Source organism: Phaethon aethereus, assembly GCF_964289735.1.
Source record: "Phaethon aethereus genome assembly, chromosome: Z".
NCBI classification, from domain to species: domain Eukaryota; kingdom Metazoa; phylum Chordata; class Aves; order Phaethontiformes; family Phaethontidae; genus Phaethon; species Phaethon aethereus.
In genome coordinates, this window is record NC_138577.1 from 6,022,135 (window position 1) to 6,040,116 (window position 17,982).

Genomic DNA, 17,982 nt, shown 5'->3' on the forward strand with positions numbered 1-17,982 from the left:
CCAGTTCTTGAACACGTACTGCTTTTTATTAACTTAAAGCCAGATATTCTTGGTTCAAAGTCCTTAATTAGTAATGCAGAAATATGACAAACTGAGGCATCCGTAAGATATCCACCCTGGTTTCCAGTGAACAGATGACATGCACACAACTGAAAATACGTCTTTCCTTCCATATATACGCAAAATTTTAATTTCCTCATTTGATAACCATTTTTTTCTCCTCTTCAACTAAAAACAAATATGCAAAGTAGAAAATAGACAAAAGTTGCAAAATAGCTGTCAAATGCACAAAAATCAAACTCCTCATAAACAATCTGTCTCTTTTTGTTCTCTGCTATCAAATCCATTTATGAAGTTTAAAATATTGTAATTCTGTAGGTCCTACTAAAACAACACATTATAGAACAAGAAAGTCCCTCAGCAATGCAGAAAAAATATTTTCTACAGTTCTGAGAACTGGAATATTGCACTGATCCTTAGATAAATAAGCCCTTCCCAGAATAGGTCACTGGACCAAGCAATGCAATACTAAAACTGGAAGGTATTTACCATCGCATCGGGATGTATAGGCATTCCCCCAAGTCTCCTGCCAATCTCAGCGGCCTAAAACCCCTCCTGGCAAGTCCACAATGTGCAACTGCACAGAGCGCTGCGTGTGCATACCAGAAAAGTGTTACCAACAACGTAACACACGGGGGACTCCAGAAATCAAGTAGTGTGCTGGTTTGGGCTGGGACAGAGTTTTAATTTTCTTCACAGTAGCTAGTGTGGGGCTGTGGTTTGGATTTGAGCTGAAAACAGTGTTGGTAACATAGAGAAGTTTTCGTTATTGCTGAGCAGTGCTTACACAGAGTCAAGGCCTTTTCTGCTCCTCACCCCACCCCACCAGCCAGGAGGCCGGGGGTGCACGGGGAGCTGGGGGGGGCACAGCCGGGACAGCTGACCCAGGCTGGCCTAAGGGACAGTCCATATGACGTCATGTTCAGCATATAAAGCTGGGGGAAGAAGAAGGAAGTGGGGGGACGTTTTGAATTATGGTGTTTGTCTTCCCAAGTAGCTGTTACACGTGACGCAGCCCGGCTTCCCTGGACATGGCTGAACCCCCGCCTGCCCATGGGGAGCGGTGAATGGATTCCTTGTTTTGCTTTGCTTGCGTGCGCGGCTTTTGCTTGACCTGTTAAACTGTCTTTATCTCAAACCATGAGTTTTCTCACTTTTACTCTTCCGATTCTCTCCCCCATCCCACCGTGGGGGAGTGAGCGAGCGGCTGCGTGGGGCTGAGTTGCTCGTTGTGGTTAAACCATGACAAGTAGGCAGGCATTGCTGCCGCCATCACTACTGCAGAGGTAGCAGGAAAGGAAAAATAATGCTAGTTATCTAAATAAATAGATAGATAACAGGGAAAGGATAAAACTCAGCTGCAGTGAGAGCAGAGAAGAAACACGGTGACATGACATGGGCATCTCTGCTCCCCTCCAGCCACCCACCTCCAACAGGGGTGATCTCCACCGTCAAGTGGAGTCCTTAAACTCTGACTCAGACTCAACAGTTACGGAAAGGATTCAAGGCCACGGTGACAGTCATGCTCCCAGGGGGGAAGCAGAGAACATTCTTCATGTTCACTAAAAGCCCATACCTCCATCTACCATCTTTCAGAAATGCCTCTCCCATCCTTGAGAGCTGGAAACCTGCACGCATTGACTCACAAACAGGGAACTCTGCCAGCAGCCTCACAACCTGCAGATTTTGATTGCATTAATTTGTTCCAAAGCGCGTTTTCCTCTTGAGCCTGGAGTAGAAGGCAATTAATTAAGACCCATTTTTCCCCCCTATCGGATTAAACAAATTAAATGGCAGCAGTAGGACAGCCATGCCTGGGATAGGGATTCTTGGAGAAGCAGGGCCTTCTATCTCTGCACGGCAAGCTGATCCTATTACTTTGCTCTCTGAGCTTGGATCATCTCTAAAAGGTGCCCTATGTGGTAGTCCACAAGACTGGCAAGTCCCACTGCCATTTCCCAGGCGCAGTAGCCCAACTGCAAATCGGTGTGAAGAAACACACTTTCTGCTCAACCACTTCCATTACAGTTAATGAACACTGTGCTGGGAATCGACTGAAAACAGCATCATGTACAGAAAAGCTCCTTGTTAACCTGCGTCTGACTGCCACGTTAAATAGCCAAAAGCTACCCGCGCCCTTCCAAGGGCGCTCTCCTCCTCACTGGTGAGGAACGGGAGAGAGGACATTATAGGACAGCCCTTTGGGATGCCACGTACTCCTGGAAATACCCCCAGCATGTGGTCCCTGGCCTGGTGAGAAACAGTCATAGCTAAGCAGGTGAGTGTTGAGCAATTTCTGAGAAATTAGAGATAGGCAAATCAACCAAGTAAGAGCACCAAATGTACACTGAATTTGTTCTACTCTTTGGAGAGGATTAGGAGAAAAGGAATTGTACACAATCCACCCCCTTCCACCACCATTTTCTGTTGTATTCTCCAATTTCCCAGATAGAAATTGAGCCCTCCAACTCACCCAGGTCCCTAATTCTGCCCAGGTAGAAGACTATGGCGATACATTAACCTAAATTAATCACAAAGCTTCCAAACACCTTATGCAATACCTGGAAGTTCAGCTCCATTCCCACAGTGGCAATTTAAAATGCTTAAAGTGGAAACCAGAGGAAATCCTCTGCCAGTGCCTACTATTTGCAGATGAAATGTGCTAAGCTAGGGAATCACAGAATCACAGAATCATTAAGGTTGGAAAAGACCTTCAAGATCATCAAGTCCAACCATCAGCCCAACACCACCATGTCCCCTAAACCATGTCCTGAAGCGCCACATCCACACGTTTTTTGAACACTTCCAGAGATGGCGACTCCACCACCTCCCTGGGCAGCCTGTTCCAATGCCTGACCACTCTCTCCGAAAAGAAATTTTTCCTAATATCCAATCTAAACCTCCCTTGGCTCAACTTGAGGCCATTTCCTCTCGTCCTATCACTAGTTACTTGGGAGAAGAGACCAACACTGACCTCACCACAACCCCCTTCCAAGTAGTTGTAGAGAGCGATAAGGTCTCCTCTCAGCCTCCTCTTCTCCAGACTGAACAACCCCAATTCCCTCAGCTGCTCCTCATAAGACTTGTGCTCCAAACCCCTCACCAGCTTCGTTGCCCTTCTCTGGACACGCTCCAGCACCTCAACATCCTTCTTGTAGTGAGGGAACCACGTTCAGGATCAACCCCTTAGCCCAAAGTTGAGCCTTTACCCTGGCAGCGTCGCAAATGTTTTCGCTGCTGCTACTACAGGACTTTACCCTGGGCAAAATGGCCAAGGTGATGAAACATCGCGCTTCCGTTTTCAAGCAATGTATAGAAAAGTGAAAACAACAGCAAAAATATTGTTCTTCTAATTGAAAACACAGTACCAGTTAATGGTCTTTGAAGTGAGTGTGCGTGTGTGTTTTGTGGGGGAAGGGGAGGAACGGATCGCTGTAACCAACAACACCCCAAAGGACTATAAATCAAACAGCATACAGCTGTTGGTATCAAATATAACTCCTTTCGCACTACATCAAAAAGCTTTAATTAACAACTAATTTATTCAAGTGAAAAAAAAAAATTCCCTTGCACCAAATAATTGTATTATAACTTGGGGACTAGGCTGTGTATTTTCCCCCTCTCGAAAGCATGACAGGAGAGGAAATTGAGCCTTTAGAGAACAGCTAAGTAGAAAAATGGATCAAAGATTCCGAGGGCTTGTTGATTGGCTTTTTGAGTCAGCGGAGACCGAATCAGCCCATTTAATAAAAAAAGCCACACCGCAAAGCCTGTTTGCTCTAGGACCTACTTTTAATAAAAATGCTTCTAAAGACAAGCGGCATCGGCTGGCGCCGGGCACAGCGCGGAGCGGTGCTGCGCAAGCCTCCCCGCGCGGCGCCGTCCCTTCGGCCTCGGACAGGAGCCGGGGCGCAGGCTGCCACGCCAGCTTTTGGCCCCACGGAGCTTGTGGCAGACCCGCTGAACGCCCGCAGGACAGCTGACAGCCATCTCCGAACACGCCGGCTTAGGAGCTAAACCGCAACTTGAACCCCAAATCGGGAAGGCCAGATTGGTAAATTTATTCCTTCCTCCTCCCGGTGCTGGGAGGTGCGTGCCGGAGTGGCCCAGAGCTGCAGGCACCCAACGCTGCTGCTCCTCCCCAAGCCCAGAGCCCACACACAGGCATCCCGGTGCTCCACAACCAGGACGGCAACTGGAGCCGTGCGGCACAGCCTGGGTCCTGTCCTCGCCCGCTGCCAACCCCACCAAGGCAAGAACTGGAGGGACGTTTCTTTTTCTTCTTTTTTCTTTCCCCCCCCCCGCCCAAAACTTTGCGCTAGCGACGACTAACTAATCTCTGGTGGGGGAAGGTAAGTGCCATTATCTTCCTCTAATGGCTAATGAAGCCGAAGCAGAGTAAGTAGTTTACTGGTTGTCTCGTCTTCAGGGCCCCATCATGCGTGTTTTACTGTTCCTCCGAGTGCAGTGAAGTTTCCCATTAATGCTGCCATTGATTACAGTGTACAATCTTCGGGGCAGGGACTGTGATTTTTTTTTCATTTGCTTAATGAAAAGCACACTGCCTTTTAATTCCTCTGGATTCGGTTGCCTGGGTATTCGGCGGGAGCCCCGACGTAAGCGCGGCGGGGTACAGCCGCGCGGCGGTGCCGCGTGGTGCGCGTGGGCCGGCTGAGGCTCGTGCAGAAGACCCAGACTGCAGCTTCAGAGCCTTCCTCCCTACTCAACCCCCCCTCTGAATCCATGCCCGGGTAGCGCTGGTCCACCACCGTGCACAACTAATGGGTTGGGACGTGAATAATTTTTTCGTAATAAAATAGCTTAAAGGAAACACTGAGAACGCAAACGTCAAACCGAACAAACAGCGCAACACATAAACGCTATCCAACCCAGAGGACAGTGCTAATGGCAAACTGGTTAACTGATTAGTTTAGGTATAAAATTATATAATTTGATACAGTGTTCTGTCCACACGTATCTGGCATCTAGCGATATATTGCACCGTAGGAATGATTTGAGAGGCAGGCAAGATTTACTTTGCTTTTGTGATAGCTTTATCCTGTTAGACCCCAAAAAATAATAATAGTGTTCAATAAAATCACTATAATTTATAAAGAACGCTCCCAAAAGCTAAAAAAGGGCTTAATACGTGATCAGCTTAAATCTTTTTGCTGTATTTCAAACATACAGGTATATGCTAAAGTGCATTTGCTGTAGAGATTTCAGAGGTAACTTTCACACGTGATGCTGTTCAAGCTTTTAAATCACAATCTAAAGCTTTTACACATGTAAAACCCTGAAAAAGATCTATACTAGTGCTACAGGCAGATGCTGTTAAAAAGTCTTTCTTTGGTTAGTTTTATTTGGTGTCCCACAGCCTTGAACATCAAACCCCTGAGCAGGATAGCTTTACACACACAACAAAGTATCCTGGTCCTCACCTCCCTGCCATAAATAATTATGTCGTTAAAGACGTGAACATGTTAGATAAGTTTCCCAGCCACCGAGAACAAGTTGCCAGTTGTTCCGATTGACCCACACTGGTTGTGTAAGAGAAAGGAAAACTGGAGAACACGGGGAGTCAAGGCTGCAGGGAGCGGATTGATTGGCGACCTGATGGTCAAGACACCCACCTAGGCTCAGGTCCTGTCCCTGCTTGTGACTACAAAGAGGAAAAACATTTCATCTCTTGAATTCTCATTTCTAAAATAAATGTATCCATCTCCGTGCGAAATTCAATGGGCTGTGATGCTCAGGTTCCTTTGGGCATTACATATGATGAAAAAATTATAATTTTCCAAGTACAAACTTCCTACTTGCTTCCATCAACGTTCAATTTACGTCTAGTACGTAAAATCTGACAACTCTGTGCTGGGCTTAAGTATCTTTTATTGTTGACCATAAATTGTCTACCTCCTTATAAATCTAGTTAGGGAATATAAATACACTTGGGAAATATGTCCTTGAAATTAAGTAAAAAATACATCACATAACAGTAAGACCCAAGCTAATACAAAACCTGCTGGCATATGGAAGATTTTTTTATTATTATTGTGGCAACTAAGTGCTAAATTCGTATTCTTCCTGATCCGGAGGATCCGCTACCCCCACCTGCTGATCCGCACGGGGCAAGTGGAGCTTCACCTCGCCCCATGCCCAAGAGGAGATGTGGAGAGGAGAGGGCATTGCGGGTGCTTCGAGCTAGAGATGCTCTAAGCACAGCAGCATCTTTCGTTTCTCAAGGCCCCTTTTGCATTTTGCACACACCTTCCGTTTCCTGTTTTCTCTCCCTCCTTCCCTTTCTTACCCCCCAAACAATAAAAGCTCAATGGGAATGCAAATGCAGCTCTCCGTTTAAAATCCCAGCCGAGAAGGCAGTGTGTCACCCATATTTATGAGCTCTAAATGGCTTTTATCAAAGTGAGGTCGCACTAAATCACCCCCAAGCTGTCATAAATACAAATGACTCGACATAGTCTGCAACAAGCCTTCGGGGGAAAATTATATGATCTGCTGTTGCAGTTATGCTATATCACACAGCGAGCTCATATATTTCCACTGGCAAGGTAACCTGATCCTTCAAAGGACACTAATAGGTGAAAGGGGGACGAGAGAAACACTGAATCAAATGGTGTGTGCCTGTGCCTGTGCATGCACGTACGCGCATGCACCTCCGAGCTAAAATCCAGGCTCCCCTCCTGAATGGAAGAGGTCCTCGTGGCTTGGAGTATGAGGTTTCCTTGGCTGCCTCGACAGAGCAGGGAAGCTGCCAGCCAAGAGAGAAAGATCCAGGGGCTCACCAGGGTATTTCCCATTTTAAAAATTCATGTGAAGGCATGAAAACTATTAAGATATGAACCAGAGCTATCCAGACTCCAAAGACTGGACCTCTTCCAAGAAAATTAAAGGAGCCACCCCTTCATCTCAGCTGGTGAAGGCCAGGATTATAGCAGAGTCTACCACAGGATAAAGAGGAAATCCTTATAAAGGAGGCATGAACTGGACAGTGGAAAAAACCAGCATGAGCACCTGAGAGAACATGCACTAGTTCGTTTCTTTTCATTAACCTCCCTTCCATATATTAAGTGCTGCTTCTACGTTCACGTGTGCAGGCATAGGAGCACACACATGTATAAAGAAGGAGGAATTCTGATAGGATACCATCTAATCCATAGACACTGGCAGTAATTTGGGAGAGCCTCCAGTGATGGACTTTAGGACAGCCCGTCGAGCACTGTCCCCACGCCTTGTAGGATTTGACGTGACAGTGTGGAGGCTCATGTTCAACAGCTCTTCCTATGGTCACACTATGCTGTTGCATCAGTTTACATAAAAAATAAGTCAACTCCAATCAGTGATAGTTCATTTTTTTATATCTGGGATGAAGACAGTGCCTTCGTCTGCTTGGCAAACGGTTACAATGATAAGTCAGTTTGGGTTTGCTATCTCTAATATAATAGAGGCAATATGCCAATTTTCAGCAATCCAGGTCGGATGCGGGCATTTATAATGGTACCCTTCTCGGAGAATGAGGTCTCTAACATTAAATTATGTATTTTAATTAAAAGCTGAACTTACAGAGCTTGAGCTACTAAACTTGATTTTCAGCTGCCATGAGCCTGGTGGAAAGACCGTGGGCAGTGCTGCCGTTTTCTGTTGTTGAGCCTTTCACAATCAGTCTGCTCAGAAACCTGCTCACTTCAGAGCTGAAAAGACAGCCCAGTGAAAAGCACGTTTGAGTGGTTTACCAAAAGCTCACCGAAGAGGACGATAGGAGCAAAGCCATCAGGAATCCTCTGCTGAACTCGCCCTGCCACGATGCATCATACTGCTTCCCCGAGGTGGATCACCTCCTGCAAGCGTCAGGGGACAGGCAGACCTGCCTGGAGCTGGGGGATGAGGGTTATCAGCTCTGCCCTGCCTGCTGGAAAGCCTGCACTGTCAAGCCCAAGAAGTAAGTAAGCGAAACACACTGCCTGAACCAGCTTGTCATGCTTCAGGAAGAACTCCACCAGCTTCCACAGCTGGTCTCTTGGCACGAGCTAGTACTGCTCAGCTTCACGGGTAGGGAAGCAAGAAAGACACAAAGCGTTCTTGCAAAACAATGAGGTAGTGGCAGGCTGACCTGTGCCGATGGGTCAAGCACAAGGCTCGCCATCTGAGAAATGGCACCTGGAATCCGTCCAGCTGTCTGTCCGATGTGATTAAAAGCAAAATATGAAATGCTTCAGAAGAGGGAGAAATAGGATCGCAGGTCTGGGTTGCATAATATCATGCATTTGTGTAACCAGTCTAAACAGAGCGTGTGAGTCGACCAGATGTTTTTCATTTCGATGTACAGCACTGCGGAGCAAATCAGAAACCAGCAAGCACCAAACACAAGGGTGGCTTTGCCAGCGCTGTTGTAATCAGAGCTCGACAAAGGGCACTGTCAACCCCAGTCTCTGGGCAGGCAGGTCAACCTCCCGGCTGGTTAAAGAAGCCAGCTCGTTCTTTACACTGAATACCTATATCTAAGCTAAATATCAGTGGTAGCTAGTAAACATGGGGTTGGGGCATAGTCATTGAGTCAACCATCATCAGAAAAAAGAGCCAGCAGGGATGTCTATATAATTTGATCCATTCTGGGACTGTGCCATAATGTAATATGTATTTATTTAGATAGAGCTGGATACCGACTTTGTGAGACAAAAGTAGCCCATATGAAAACACAGAATAAAAATGAATGTACACCCTCATTTACGTTTATAGTACCATTCCGATTTGGAAACACACACCTCTACTCAAGGACCGATATTCTTCCACCTCTCCGGACAGAGGAAGTACATTGGGTCAATGCTCTGAAGGACTGACAAACCTTTCTATGCTAGGGGCCACTTCTATTCCCAGATGGGCATAGACCTATAATGAATTAGTAAACCTTAGGCAGATGTAATCTGGATACAAGGTACTTACTTGATGGATTGATTCATTGACCACCCAGAATTCTTTGGCACCAGATAAACAACACACTGTGCAACCTAACATAGCCTTGGGACACCAGTTGGTCATCTCTGCCTTAAACTTATATAGAGAAGAAGTAGTCACCATGCAGAAGTTGCACTGCTTTTACTATATGGATAGAATTATACTAAGATAAAAATGCTTCTAGAATGCTGTTATGTGAGAATGGGAAGAAATTCCCTTTAAAGGCATCCTAATTCACACAATTGTGCAATCTAGATATTATATTACTTACTATTATTATATTATGTTGATAAAACATGGAGTGTTGTCCCGGCACAAAATGTATACTGGTCTATACAGACCAGTCCTCCAAATGTTACCTGTGAAAAACACTGTATGTCCTAGATGCATTAAAACTTTGACATCAGGTGGCTAACATAAGTGATTTTTTAAAGCTAAGTTGCCTTTTCTGAATGTTCTTTTCTATTTTTTCACTTTTTAAAATCTATAATATTGAAGTGAATATAAAGCCAAGTATGAAAGTGCCAGAAAGCCTGGATGCTGAAATCTTCTCCCAGGTCTGCAGCAGGTGGTATAGCAGAGCTGTGCAAGCCACAAGGTGCTTCCAAACTTTCATCTTGAACAGCTCCAACAGTGAGGGAGCAAGCTTTTCCTCATGTCCATTCAAAACAGAAGAAAACCCAAATTTTAAAATCTTGCTCACTGAGAGTGTGACAGCAGAGGGAATCAGACTCGGAGTCCTACCTCTATGCAAACTGGCAAGCACAACACCAAGGAGGGATGCTCAATTAATAAACTCGATGTGCAACTGTCCATGTCAAATACAAATTGTCCCTCACCAACCTGATTTCACCCACAAAATAATAAAACTTGTGAAATCTCATGGAACCATTTTCATAACCTTTATGAAAGTGAAGTCAATGCTCCTAAAATCTCTCTCGCAATAGCTGTGAGAAACAGAGGACTCATTTGTCTCAGAGGAACAGTACAAGTTGGAACCTTCTTAAGTCCCAATTTTCATGCAAAGGCTTCACTTAAGTGTTTTATCAACTTCTTTGACTCACACTTCTCCCAAGTTTTCCAGTCCAGCCCTTGGACTAGATTAGCTTTAAGTGTCCTTGCTTCCTGGGAGCAGAAGCAGCTTTTCCTACAACTTTTCCAGTTCACAACATTTAAAAGCTTAGATTGCATTTTTGGCCTTTTTTAACATTACTTATTGACATCTAGCCAATGTCTGGCTTGTCTGGATCCCAAAAATTCCCAATAGTACCACAGCTAAGGACTTCTTTTAAGTTCAGACTTTGTATTTTACAGCTCAGCTGCATTTCAGTTGTGCAAAACATGAACTAATTTGAATGCCTAATTTAATCTTTTGTTACCAAGCAAAGGTTATTACACCGAAGATAAATGAAACAACTGAGTTAATACACCTGCGCAAGCCTCAGCATAGGCTAAGTGCAGTCAAAGTGTAAGTATTGCCTTCCACTACGTCATTTTTAAGCCACTGCAACCCAATACAAAATGATAATGACTGTTCCAGATGTGAACTCTGTTTGTTTATGGTTCTTTTTGCATCAAACACAGCACAACGAGCCGGTCAAAAGAGGTGATTATCCCGCTGTATTCAGCATTGGTGTGGCCTCACCTTGAATGCTATACTGTGTGCAGTTCTGGGCCCCACAATTTAAGAAGGGTGTGGAGGTCCTTGAACATGTCCAGAGGAGGGCAACAAAGCTGGTGAAAGGGCTGGAAGGAATGTCCTATGAGGAGCAGCTAAGGACTTTGGGCTTGTCTAGTTTGGAGAAAAGGAGGCTGAGGGGCCACCTCGTTGCTCCCTACAGCCTCCTGAGGAGGGAACGTGGAGAGCGAGGTGCCTGGTATCCAGTGATAGGACACATGGGAATGGTTCAAAGCTGAACCAGGTGAGGTACATACACTATACATGTACAAACAGGGAACTCTTAAAGTTTCAAAAAATCCAGAAACTTGTCAAAGGAACACAAAAAAACAATGGCACAACCAGAGCAAGACTCATCCGTAGAAAGGCTGCAAGGTGCTGCTTCAAGAGCACGAGACTTCAATTCTCTTTCAGGTAGGGTTGAAGAAACTGGGCTCATAACCATTGAGTTTGGAAGGGTATTCACAGGAGTACCTTGAGACCATCTACCAGGGGTATACAAGATGCTGTTCAGACCTTTTAGCAAATTCAGAGTAATTCACAGATTCATAGCTTTTAAGGCCAGCAGAGACCTGAGAGGATGGACAGATAAACTTTTTTGGATGAATCAGATATGAGTTACTGCTACCAATCCATGTCCAGCTGGCTCTTCTGGACAGGGATTGCTGCCGGCGCAGTTTTGCTGGCTGCCTTGTCATCTGAGTGGGTCCTAACCCACATCTGTTCTCCAACAGGGCTAGAGATCGTTTGGATGAACAGTTAAACAGAGAGAGCCAAGGGATTGACATCCTGAAACCGTGGGGACTGAGAAGGCATGGGAACAAGTCGTCCAGAGCGCGACCTGCACATCCCAGGCCTGCTGCAGACAGAAAAATTTATCTGACCTTTTGTCTGGGTTATCCAAGCTAACCACACAATTTTGCCCATCTACACTCTGAATCATGCTCAGAAATTGCCTGGCTCGATGAATCTTTCAGAAGGTCACGCAACCTTGCCTGGAGACATCAGGAGATGGAGAGAGCCTACAATGAGTTTTCCTCAAACAATCGTATCGCCCTCACAGTTTCAAACGTGTTTACCAGCCCTGATGCAGCCTGCCTGGATATAACTTCTACCTGCTTTTGTACCTGTCTCTTCCAGGCAATACAGAAGAATACTCAAGAGACAACAAGCTGCGTCTCGCCGTCCAACAGAGAGGACTCACTGCTACATGACAATGCCCTACAAGGAACAAATGCTTGAAATATTCAGCAGGAAAAAGGAGAAAAAAAAGACACACGCAGACACACACACACACACACGCTGCTGTTGCGGTCTCCCCCCACAGACCTCCTTTGTCCCCGTAGCTGCCATCACCGCCCGTAGCCCGCGCTCCCCTCTGTCCTCCCGACCCCTCCTCTCCCTCCATTCATTCTTCCAGAATTTATCCCGCTTCTTTAACTCGGCATGTGTCTGGGCAGATGTCCAAAAAACCTCCCTTTAGCAACCGGGGATCGGGGGGGGAGGAAATTCCTCCAATTCAGCCCAGGCTCTTTTCCCCCAGCCCCGCTCCCCGCCTTCACTCTCCCTCTTTTTCTTTCTCCTTCTTCTCTTTTAACATGCTTCATGATTGATAACGCTCGCCGCTCCTCACTGCTGCCTGTTTGAGTCCTTTCTGCCCGGCGTCTGCAGCCCTGTAGGGAAACCAGCTCTCCTAGGCGATGGGATGTTGGGGACCCCCTTCGGTTCTTTTCACAAAATAAATAAATAAAAGGAAAGAGGAGGAAAGCACAAGGGAGTCTGGAAAGTTTTGCAGGGAGGGGAAGGGAGCAGCTCGGAAAAGCCCTTGATTAGGACAGGTCCAAAGCAAACAAACAAATTAAAAGCAACTCCTCTGCGTGCCCCGATTCTGTTTGCCATGAAAAAGTGAGTGGAAAGCTTTGTTCTGTGGTTTTGCATTTGGGGGGCCAAACAGCAGGTTTGTGCAGAACTTCTCATGATGCCGTCATGATGAATGAGTTTGTCGTCTTAAATTCACACCTTCTGGAGCCACTCATTTACTTGAAAATCTTGGACTTCATTTAAAAACAAATAAAACTCTATTTGTCTTTCCAACAGCGGAAAGAGGTTAGGCAACGTGAGTCCTAACACCTTATACTTCAGAATCAAAAAACATATCTAATTTCTATGCGTCATGTCATTGAGCATTATGTTCGTACATGTAGGTAAGCATCCTGTTTTCATAGTTCTCGAAGTATGCTCAGGATGCCATGCTAATGTCTAGATTCTTTTTAGATGTTCACATTCACTTTATAATTTGTGATTCAGGCATTAAAACTGATTAAAACCCATTAAAACTGATTAAAACCCATTAAAACTGATGTTCAGGCTATGTTATTTTAGCACTGTCTGTAGTACATGTATAGCATATATGCACAATATACATGTACTACACGTAAAAAACTCCTATTAAATTAGTGACTGAAAACTTGCTAATTGTTACTATTAGCATCTGAGAGCAGGGAGACCTCATGGCCTGTGCCAGGACCAGAGCATCACTGCACTGGGCAGCACGTGCTGAGACACAGAAGCCCCGAGGAGGTTCCAGAAGGACAGGTGAAAAGGAATTACCCCCATTTAACAGAGAGAGTCTGGAGTAGGACCAAATTTTGAAGAGAAGGGTTCATTTTATCTAACCTAGGCATCCAAGCATCTACTGATTCCAAACTCCATCTATAGCTAACAAACCAGGATCTCCAGAGAGTTCTCTAAGAAAGACCTCAAGTGACTGTCTCAGATGTGACCTGACTCTAGGATATGCAAAGTTACATCATTTTTATCCAAACACCACCCAGAAAGTCGCTGGCAGAGCTGAGATTTCTTGTCCACGTATCTCATTCCTTAGTCCAATGCTCAGTGCCTTAGCAAAGAGAGAAAAAAAAAATATCTATTTTTTCTTAGCAATGCTACCTGTCTTCTCAGTAACAGAAAAATTGCTCTTTCAAACCAGGAGAAACAGATAGCATAAACTCTTCATATTTTATTAATCAAGATACTGAGTTTTGAGGCACTGCCTGAAAATGAAAAGGTATGTTTCTATGACATGATAATTCAAAGTAAAATAAACACGTCGCTGGCATTTAAAAGAAGTTACATTTAAACCTTAATAAGATGAAAACAAAGCGTAATAATCAGCAAGCTGTATTTTTGTCTCTTTTTTTTTAATCGAGGCAAAAGACCATCATGTCAATAACACCTGGGAAAACTCCGTGTTGAATATTTATTCCTTGTTAACTCGTAAGCTCTCGGCAGCCTTGCAGCAAGTGATCTCCCTCTCTTGGGCCTGGAGGATACTTGTCGTTGCTGTGTAGGTAGTAATCTATCTGCTGCAAGCTGCTGACTACCTCATCAGGATCCAGGGAAGATAAGTCCTCATTTATTTATCTGAAACAACTATAAAGTGCTATTGGGAGATTTCAGATGTATTTCCTTGTCAAATGTGTCCACACTGAAGGTCTCCTAACACAAAGTTGGTAATTACCAGGGGTGAAATATCCAACACAAACATCCAACCTACCAACGCAGCACTCATCCAGCATCACTGAATGACATATTCTGTGAAAATAATAGCAATAATAATCCATTTTTCAAAGAAATTTCCTGACAGAAGGCTTGCTTCCCTCAGAGGCAACTGTTAATGGTGTCCCACAAATCCAGCATGACCTTCACAAATAATTCATTGGTATCTGAAGCCTGATCATTTAAAGACTGCCAAACTCAATTGTTTTCAGAGAAAATAGTTAGCTCTTGATTTCTGAGCTCTCCAAAGATCACTCAGAAGCCCGAGGTGAAGAAATTGTCATTAAACTCCCCAAAACATCACAGATACAGAACTGCTCATGTCCCATCTCAAAACATTGGGTGGTCTCAGCTGCCAATTAATATCACTTTTTTTGCTGCACCTACTGCTGTATTTATAATGTGGTCTTTCCAGTTTAAATACTGGAACATACTAGGTATGAAAAGTGAGACACAACCCTTTGCTGCCCCACCACCCAATGAAGCCTTCCCAGTGAGGGTTGCCACCAGGCAGAGGCAGCTCTTGATCCTGGAAATATGGCCCAGAGCCAGCAGCCACTCATCCCCCTTCAAGCAATCCCACGGTGGGCTCAGCTGCAGGGATTTGAGCTCCCAGGGGTGCCAACGTGAGGAATTTGTCCCTGCTGGGTCCTGAACGGGCGGCTGCTAAATGGCAACCCTACACTTTGGGTTGAGAGGGGGAAACCTCCCTGATCTGTTGGTGGTAGCAATGCTTATCTGGTATCCTCTTTCCAGATCTCTCATTGCTCTTGAATGTGAGGCCACTACAAACAATTTCAAGTCACATATTTGGAAGCAATACGGCTTTATAGTTTCCACAGATGTCTTTTTTTTTCTTTTTTTTTCACTTGAACACTATCTATTCAGGTATCTGTCAAAGTGCTCTTGTACTCCTGCAGACAGGCACCCTTTCATGGACTGAGCCTACCCCTGTAACCAATTCAACATTTTCCTGGAAGAGAGAGACAAGCTTTGTGCACTGAGGTGGGAGAGATGTCCACTTTTTATTTAGCCAAGCACGCAGATAACTCCCTGTCTTTGACTTTGATTCAGATGCAAATTCAGCCGAAGTACCACTGGAGATCAGCCAAGCTAACTCCAGCTAACACCTTCTCCCCTGTGCACCTCATCCTTGTCCCATTGGAAGGACCGTAAGGGTCACTCCAAAATCCCACTGGCATTGCTCTGTTCTGCACACCCACGGCAGGAGGAGCTGCCCCGAGCCAGCAGCCAGGGGGCTGGGGGATGCTCTGTGGGGACATTTGGAGGGGTTTCGAAAGCGGTGTATGACCTCGTTAGCCGCTGATTGTGCCCGAGCTATGGGGCATGACTCCTATAATTAATTTAGGTGCTGTTCTGTGAAGGTGCAGCTTTCTTCTTTCTGTCTCCCACAAGTGATCCTGGGTGCGAGGCTCTATAAACAGTGTGTATGTAAATGTTCCTCTGAGCCACTGGTGGATGAAGGTGGAGAAGTGCCTGTAAACACATTGGAGTCAGTTCTCTTTCCTCTCCACATACTCATCCTACAGACAATCCCTCTTTGCATGTGAGCCAAAATTTCCTTTTTTTTTTTAACCTGTAGAATCATTGGAATCTCCCTCAGGAAAAAAAAAAATAGGATGGTTTTACCAAAATCTATGCCCATAAAAACAACAGCAGGCTTTGCTCTGAATGGACCCAGTAGGTTTTAAACCATTTTGTAACCACTAGCGGCTGAGGACCCATAATGTCAATCTCATTTGTCAAGCATGCAGGAGGGAATAAATGCCCATTACCAATGATTTGTTTATGATTCCACAGAGAATGCAATCCGGTAAAAAAAAAAAGGGGGTAGTAATTTCCTCCCATTTATTGAGTAGCTTGAAATACTTGGTTTTGAACAAAACATAACTGGCCATTGATATGTGGCAGCAGAGCTATGAAGCAAAGGGAAGACAAGATAGCAGTGGGTTGGAAGGGTTTACATAAAGAGAACATGATGGGGCAGAAAGGAGACTATAACAAAAATGGAAACCAGAAAATCATATGAATAATTAGTAGCATGGCATCATCTGTAGGCTTTGCCCTGGTGTGCCAAGAGATCAGACTCCAAGCCCCATTAACTTCACGCCTTTGGCTTCTGGTTGTATCCATGGTACAGGACACATTACAATGGATACGAATATCTATAGCTATATTTGTATTTATATCTGTGTCTCTATAATCATATCTGTATCTAATTATATCTATACCTATACATATACCTGTCTATGTTTATCTCTATCTCAATCGCCATCTGTACCTCTACCTCTACTCTACCTCCATCTCCATCTCTATCCCTGTCTACTTTAGGACTATGATTTTCATATTAAAGTTCACAGAAGACAAACAGAAAATGGCTACCTGAAGGACAGAACAGAAAATTAAGAGGGGAAAAAATGTGATAAAAAGAAACAAATGAAAAATTAACCACCCCTGCATCTTCCTCTTCAAAACCAGCTTTTAAATGGTTGTTTATGACCAAAGTTGGTCTGCGTCCCACTGGCCCCGAGTTCGGTAAAAGCTCCTAGTTTTCCCTATGTAACATATGAATTTAACCTGAAGGGCAACATTATCATTTGACCCGTGAGAGTGTAAGCCCCAAAGATCATCAATTCCCTTAAATTGGTGGCCCAGCCACTCATTTAATGCCTCCCCGTCAGCTCGAAATAAGACTTACAGTTTGATAGGTCAAAGTGAAAAGGGGAGGACGGAAGGGGGGAAGAAGAAAAAAAAAAAAAGACAGACTGATTGCCACAGCTATAAAAAAAAAAAAAAGGAAACAGTCCTCAGTGAAAGCATTGTCAAAAATATATATATGGGGAGGAGCAATTTTACAACCTCCTGTAACCCAGTGGTCCTGAGGTATTGCCTTTCACCATCTACGCAGGAACAGGCCTCCGAGAGGTTGTAAAAACACCATCTATTATTCCCAGAGACCGAGGCATCGTCTGGAGGGGTTTTCCCGTGCTGAGAGGCTTTGCTCGCAGCATGGGCACCCACGCCCAGAGCAAAGCCTCAGATGGGGTGAGCGGGTCAGAGGAGAAGGGAATGGGGTGCTCATCCCCCTCCAGCTCCTGCCCTGGGGTCCCCGCAGAGCACTCCAGCCCTCGCAGGGTGCTAGCAGGGTGCTTTGTGGATGCAGCTGCACGGGGCCTCACCCCTGCCTGCACCGCAGGGACGCAGGCAGCGATGGACACAAAGGATGCACTCGGATGTAAAGTGCACCCCGGGATCTCCCTCACTTCCTCTCCATGATCATCGTCTTTGCCAGCCTCGTTTGTCCTTGCCCTGGTTCTCTCCCCATTTCTTAATGCTCTGCTCTGAATTTCCCATTTTTTTCCCTTCCTCTCCTCTCATACTAGTGATTTTTTTCCTGATTTTCTTTTTTTCTTTCTTTTTTTTTTTTTTAATCCTGCACTACCTGGCAGCAATAACCAGAGAAAGGGAAATTATTATGAAGTATGTTGAAGAAACTCTTGGAAGTTGCAGTACCAATCAACCTGGTCAAACAGACAGTCAAAAACCAGCGAGGACACCAAATCTAGAAACCAAACCACATACTCCTCCAAAAAGATTAAATAATAAAAACCTGCTCACAGAGGAAGTTTTCTCTGCCAAGTACCCCAAGGAGGCGGAGGACAAGTGGGTCCTGCAGAAACCCAACCAGAGCAAGGTTG

General features: G+C 45.0%; 1 protein-coding gene across 1 annotated transcript in view; it reads right to left on the reverse strand.

Moving 5' to 3' along the window:
* The window catches only part of SETBP1 (SET binding protein 1), a gene marked incomplete at its 3' end in the record, with an annotated part of 246,062 nt that overhangs the window by 160,380 nt on the left and 67,700 nt on the right, over nt 1–17,982 (reverse strand). Inside the window, 2 exon segments of the mRNA XM_082013439.1 lie at nt 11,195–11,215; nt 11,218–11,277. Coding sequence (XP_081869565.1) covers nt 11,195–11,215; nt 11,218–11,277 — 81 coding nt within the window.